Source organism: Syzygium oleosum, unplaced genomic scaffold, assembly GCF_021117445.2.
Source record: "Syzygium oleosum isolate NSW1041296 unplaced genomic scaffold, Sole_v2.1 Sole_v2.19, whole genome shotgun sequence".
Classification (NCBI taxonomy): domain Eukaryota; kingdom Viridiplantae; phylum Streptophyta; class Magnoliopsida; order Myrtales; family Myrtaceae; genus Syzygium; species Syzygium oleosum.
This window is the reverse complement of record NW_026607503.1, coordinates 1,464,859-1,471,375: the sequence shown is the minus strand read 5'-3', so window position 1 is coordinate 1,471,375 and position 6,517 is coordinate 1,464,859. Positions and strand designations below refer to the sequence as shown.

The 6,517-nt window shown below is 42.6% G+C and overlaps 1 protein-coding gene across 1 annotated transcript; it reads left to right on the top strand.

Moving 5' to 3' along the window:
- Nucleotides 1-1,898: 1,898 nt before the first annotated feature.
- On the top strand, nucleotides 1,899-4,922 carry LOC115670129 (putative receptor-like protein kinase At3g47110). Its single transcript, XM_030591323.2, has 2 exons — nucleotides 1,899-4,232; nucleotides 4,369-4,922. Exons 1-2 carry the CDS (start codon nucleotides 2,165-2,167, stop codon nucleotides 4,749-4,751), a joined length of 2,451 nt encoding a protein of 816 aa, XP_030447183.2. The 5' UTR covers nucleotides 1,899-2,164; the 3' UTR covers nucleotides 4,752-4,922.
- Nucleotides 4,923-6,517: the final 1,595 nt, after the last annotated feature.

Sequence of the window (6,517 nt, the reverse complement as noted above, 5' to 3'; positions counted from 1 at the left end):
CGCCGTTTCGAGCGCAACCGTTCGCTCTTTATCTCCATTTGATGTGCGTTCATGTTTGTTTGTGCTGTCTTAAGGTCTGTTGTTGGGGTCAGAAGTTTGAGGGTCGGAAAATCGAGTTTTTGTTCGTCGGTGCCGTTTCCGTGGCCGGATTTGGTCGCCGGGATGTTGGTAGACGGCAGCGGCGTAAGACCACCGTCCGCCGTCGGGGCTGGCGGCCCGAGCCGACGGTCGGCGGTGGGGCGCTCCCGGCGAATTCCCGGTGATGGCATGAAGAGTTCTCGGTGAAGGGCCAAGGAAGAAGGACGTGCACGAGCAGAAAGCACGTAGGGGATGAAGATAAAGTAAAGAAAATTAATAAAGAAAAAAGAAACAAAAGAAAAAGAAAAAAGAAAAGAGGGAAAATAAAAAAAATTAATCAGAAAAGAAGTAGAAAAAAGGGGGATCCCGGGCGGGTCGGAAATCCGGGTCAGGCAGTCGGGCGGATCGGGTCAGGGACCCGGTCCGGAATTTTTATTTTATTGATAAAAATATTAAAATATTAAAAATTCCAAAAAAATTCCAAAATGTTTAAAAATCCAAAAAAACATTAAAAAACATTAAAAAATTCAGAAAAATTAAAAAATCCAAAAAAATTAAAAAAATTCAGAAAAATTCCAAAAAATCCAGAAAATTAGGAAATGTCCAGAAATCAATTTTGGCTTAATTTCACTAGATCTTAGTGTTTAGTTTCATTCTAGACTTAGTTTAAAATTTGTAAAAATTAAGAAAACCTTAAAAAAAAAATTTCCAAAAATTTGGATAAGCCATTAGGGCTTTACCTTAGGGTTTTTGATTGCCTTTTCCTTTCTAGAGACGATGCTAGGTCGTTGGTTGTTTATTTTCTGTATGATTATTTGGTTGCGCACTTTTAATACATTGATTGCTATTTTCTATTTTTAGAATGGTTAGGTGGAATGTTAGGTTTTTCGATAGGCTGCCCGATACGTTAGTTTGCGAACATTCAAGTTTAGGTACCAAAAGGGCACTAGTTAGATCGCTAGTATAATCAAGTCCTCGAATTTTGGAATCTCTGATTTTCGCACGTATCGAGACGACACTCCCGCGTTTCGATTAGGCTTCTTAGCCAATCCTTGATCATGGCTAGTGGCGACTTCAATTGAATGCTTAGTTTAGACAGTTCTTGTCACATGAGGTATGAGGCTTGGGATTGCCTCGGTCCTTGGATTAATGAACTATTTGGTTTGTTTTTCAAACGAATCAATTAACGTTCACATTCTTCGACAAATACCTCTTGGCCTAACCGATCGGGATGGGTAGGTCGCAACACAGGGTTGTCACAATTATTATTTTACAAAGTTAACCTTATTTGGATGTATGGGTCTTGACGAAAAGTCAAGTTTTTTTGCGGACTAAATTGTGGTCTTTGGATGCACCAAATTTAAATGGTCAATCTCACGCTTCTAGTTGGCTGGGAGAACTTAATAACACCATCATCTGGTCTTTCTGCTTGCTCTTAACAGATCAAGCATGGAAGCAACTTTGCCAAACTCGAGAATGCATTTAGTATCAGCTTTTATCAGCCTCGTTCTCGTCCTACATCAAAGTCACTCCAAGACTTGTATTGCCCATGCTTCCTATCCCGGAAATGAAACTGACAAGGTGGCATTGCTTGCCTTCAAGGACAAGATAGAAGATTTTCAAGGGATCATGGGTTCTTGGAATGAGTCTGTAAGTCACTGCAACTGGCCAGGAGTTTCTTGCAGTCGTCGCCACATGGGAAGAGTCATCGCACTCGACTTGAAAAATCAAAAGCTTGTCGGCACAATACCTCCTAACATAGGGAATCTCACCTTCTTGAGGCGTATTGATCTAGAGGCAAATCAGCTCCGAGGCAACATTCCAGAAGAGTTCGGGAGGTTGTTCAGACTGAAGACTCTCATCCTCTTCAACAATGAACTCGGAGGGGAGATACCACGAAATTTGTCATCTTGTGTAGGTATGCAGTACCTCGATCTGGCGGTACAATCGTCTCAGTGGGAGGATACCTGACGAGTTTCGGTATTTAGTTGAGAGAGAACTCACAATTTTTGGGGTCACGGAGAACGATCTTATTGGGGAAATTCCAAGTTGGTTGGGGAATGGATCTTCACTTACAGAGTTACGTATGGGGAAAAATGACCTAAGAGGTCGAATTCCGGCCGAGCTCGGGAGCATCTCAAAATTAGAAACCCTCAGTTTAGATCATATGAATCTAACAGGACGGATCCCCTCTTCTATATACAATCTTACGTCACTTGTCTACCTTGATGTAACGGGCAACAGCCTACACGGTGAAATCCCACCAGAAATTGGCAACTATCTTCCACATCTCCGGGGGCTTTACCTTTCAGACAATCGATTTTCAGGGCAAGCACCGCATTCGCTGCCTAACGCTACTGGACTTGAAGAGCTTGTTCTCACTTCTAATAGCTTTACGGGGAGTGTGCCTGCCAATCTTGGAAACTTGAGGAATCTTACAAAGATTAGTTTTAGCGATAACCAATTACAGACAGGACCTGACGGCTTAAGTTTCCTCACCGATTTTACCAACTGCACTAAACTAAAAGCGTTAGATTTCGGCTTCAACAAATTCATAGGAGAAATACCTGCTTCTATTGCCAATTTAACGAATACCCTTCAGATCTTAGTCCTGGGATCAAACCGGATCATAGGTAATATCCCTCCAGAAATCGAGAAGCTGAATGGCCTACAGGTCTTGGCGTTATACGACAACAACATCAGCGGTGAGATTCCCCATGGTATTGGTAATCTCCAAAATTTGACCTATCTTATGCTTTGGGGTAATTGGATTTCAGGGGCAATTCCTTCCTCTCTTGGAAACCTCACCCAATTGCTTCACCTGCAGCTTAGAAACAATCAATTAGAAGGTGATATTCCTCCAAGTCTCGGATGGTGTCGACAATTGCTAGGACTAGCACTGTCAGATAACAACCTTAACGGTACAATCCCCAAAGAGGTCATCGGCCTTTCTTCTTTGGCCCCCTATTTCGGAGTTGCTCGAAATTCCTTAACGGGGCCATTACCCCTTGAAGTGGGTAACATGAGCCGAATTGTGCATGTCGACCTCTCTGACAACAGGCTGACTGGAGAAATACCAAGCACTTTGTCCCAGTGTCTGATGCTGCTAAGCTTGAACATGGCAGGCAATTTATTTGAAGGAAGTATACCGCCCTCTATACGGACCCTGATTGGTCTTTTGTACCTCAATCTCTCGACAAACAGATTGTCCGGTCAAATTCCCATCTATTTCGAGAATTTTACTGTGCTCGAAGTATTGGATCTGTCCTTCAATAGCCTTGAAGGAGAGGTACCGCAGGAGGGGATTTTCAGAGATACAAAGAACATGTCGATAATTGGAAACAAAGAACTATGTGGGGGCATCAAGGAACTTGGACTTCCCGCATGCAAAGTCCAGGACACGAAGAAGCGGAGGAAGCTTCCAAAACTGAAATTATCTATTGCGGTAACTGTCTCGTTTTTAATCATGTTGACATGCTTCATTGTTGTTGTGTACTGGAGGAGGAAATCTACGACGAGACCTAGCACTGCATTACCAACAGATGAGCGCTTCCGAAAGGTCTCCTATGCAAAGCTCCGCCAAGTGACTGATGAGTTCTCGCCATCTAATTTAATTGGCCAAGGGAGCCATGGCTCTGTGTATAGAGGAATGCTAGATGGAAATCGACCGGTGGCAGTGAAAGTGCTCAACCTAAAACAAAAGGGGGCTTTTAAGAGCTTCTTGGCAGAATGTGAAGCGCTAAGAAACATACGCCACCGAAATCTTGTCAACATCATCACTGTTTGCTCGAGCATCGATTTCACTGGCGCAGAATTTAAGGCTCTAGTCTACGACCTAATGCAAAATGGTAGTTTAGAACGGTGGTTGCACCCCAGTGAAAATCAGGTCGACATGCCAAAGCTCAGTCTTAGCCAGAGGTTAGACGTTGCCATTGATGCGGCTTCTGCCATTGAATATCTTCACCACCATTGCCAGACGAGCATCGTACACGGTGATCTAAAGCCAAGCAACGTTCTTCTTGATCACGACATGGTAGCTCGAGTGTGTGATTTTGGGCTAGCGCGATTTCTTCGCGGAAGCACAAACTTAGATGCTTCTCAATGTCAAGCAAGCTCTAGTGGGTTGAAAGGAACCATTGGCTATGTAGCTCCAGGTATGTTAATCCTTCTGCTTTCTAATCGTATGGGTAAAAGTTAATAGCTTATTCAAAATGCTGAATTCTAGTGTTGAAAATGGATTCCCAAAGCCAAGTACCCATTTGACATGACAAAGCCGATGTTGCTTGCTAGAATATGGCCTCGGCGGTTCTTCATCGTTGGAGGGAGATGTGTACAGCTTCGGGATACTGTTGCTCGAGATGTTCACTGGAATAAGGCCTACTGATGTTATGTTCACGGATGGATGGACCCTCCATGAATTCGTCAAGACTGCTCAGCACAAAAGCTTGTTGAAGATCCTAGACCCTTCACTGCTATCTGCGGAGTATCCTGCAGGGATGGGCGATGGCCAAATTAGTGATGCCGACAAGGTAAGATTTGAGGAAAACGTTGCTGACATAATGAGAATCGGAGTCCTCTGCTCGGTGAAACTTCCAATTGAGCGCATGGACATGACGAATGCATTATCCGAGTTACGTGCCGTCAGAGAGAAGTTTCCCAGGCATGGCATGTAAGATTAGGAAGAGGATTTAACTTCTCCTGTTGCATTTCCGATTCCTTTTCAGTTACTTCCCAGTGTCTAAATGTAAATGTAAAATGCAAGTCTACTGCTTCATGTATGTGAGAGGCAAAGAGTTTGCTATCTCTATATCCTTAAGCCAAATAAACGCCTTTCTCTTTCAACTTCAGAAGAGCTTGCTTCAGGAGATAAATAACATCTTACTGGTTCTTTTCTAGGGGTGATTTCGATGTTTCATCCAATGCATCATAAGTCATCCATCCCCTCATAAGGAATTTAATAGAGGAACAGCAAAATGCAAGTTCATCTACCTAGAAGCAGAGGGACTGATGTAATAGGAGTCTCGCTTGAATCCGATCAATTAAAACAAAGCTCACCAGATCATCAGTCTAGTCATGAGAAGCTCATAACTCTTATCTTTAGTAAATTGTCAGTAACAGCTCCTTCATCATGGTTACCGAGCTAACAGATACAATGACTTGCTAAAATTCACTCTTCTAGTGAGCAATGCGAGATTAGAATCAAGTCCAACGCCCACCACCTGCCAACTCGAATGGTAATTTCATAAACTTCAGACAAATTAGTAAAGCATGTTCGTTGAACAAAGGAGCAGGACACATTGCTGGCAGGAAATAAAGGACAGAGCAAGATCAAAGTGACATATACATGATGGAAACAATTGAAGACAAATGCTAACTGTTTGTTGAGCTTTTTATTCACTGCTCTTGATGAAGTCTTGAATCAACCTTCCAATAGAATCATATGAAGACCCGCCTTCCTTCACTGCGTTCCTCGCCACCTCCCTCATTTCCTTCACCTTCTTCCTCGTCGCTGTGGCACGCCGCCCATCAAGCATTCGACCCTCTCTATCTCCTCTGCTGGCACCAGATGGCCACCAACACCGTGCCCCTTGTAGTCCAGCCTCAGCTCCTCCGCTAAGCCTAGTTCCTTCACCATCATGAAGGCGTTCAGTTGTTGCTCCGCGTATATGGGCCACGCAATGATTGGCACTCCCTGCTACAAGCTCTCTAAAATGGAGTTCCAACTGCAGCTGAGAGACGAACCCACCAATGGCCATGTGTCCCAGCGCCTCCACCTGCGGCGGTGTTAGTATATACGAATTATCATATTTACCTCAACTATGTTACAATTCACAGACACTTGCATATTTAGTTACGAGATAAATAAGCCTACAAGAAAAATGTCCTAATCAATATATAACTACTCAATTGTTTTTACTTCTTGTGTTATCGATTGAAAAATATCACTTTTCATCCATTAACATCAAATAATATTAATATAGGTGTAAATATATATGTTACATGATTATTAGTAGACTTGATCAATGGGTGGGCAACCAGCCAGGCCGCCCATTATTTTTTAGCCCCAGCAAAAAATTTAGGTCCGGTTAGTGGGCAAGCTACGCCTGGGTAAGGGCCTTAAGGCTCGGTGCATCTATATATTTATTAGAAAATTAACAAATTATATTTTACTAGTAAGTTTTTCTTTGACATTTAAAATTTATAAACTCTAACAGAATAAAATAAACTCAAATTTCTAACGTAGGATAGAAAAATAGAATAAAACTGATAGATAAAGTCGTAAAATAAAATAACACAAAACCCTAAAATGATTTATCATCTACTTTTCATACTTCTTTAAATTTTTTAGCTGAAATTTTAAAAGATAAAAAGGTGACCCGATGGGCGGGCCCGTCCCCCGATGTTTCTCCGTTGGGTAGGCTGGGGAGCGCAAGTTCAA

What these genes read in the sequence shown, in the direction of transcription:
- LOC115670129 (XM_030591323.2), top strand. Translation starts at nt 2,165, where the DNA reads ATGGGGAAAAATGACCTAAGAGGTCGAATTCCGGCCGAGCTCGGGAGC. An exon ending in CATTGGCTATGTAGCTCCAG is followed by an intron (nt 4,233 to 4,368) that starts GTATGTTAATCC and finishes GTTGCTTGCTAG; the next exon opens with AATATGGCCTCGGCGGTTCT.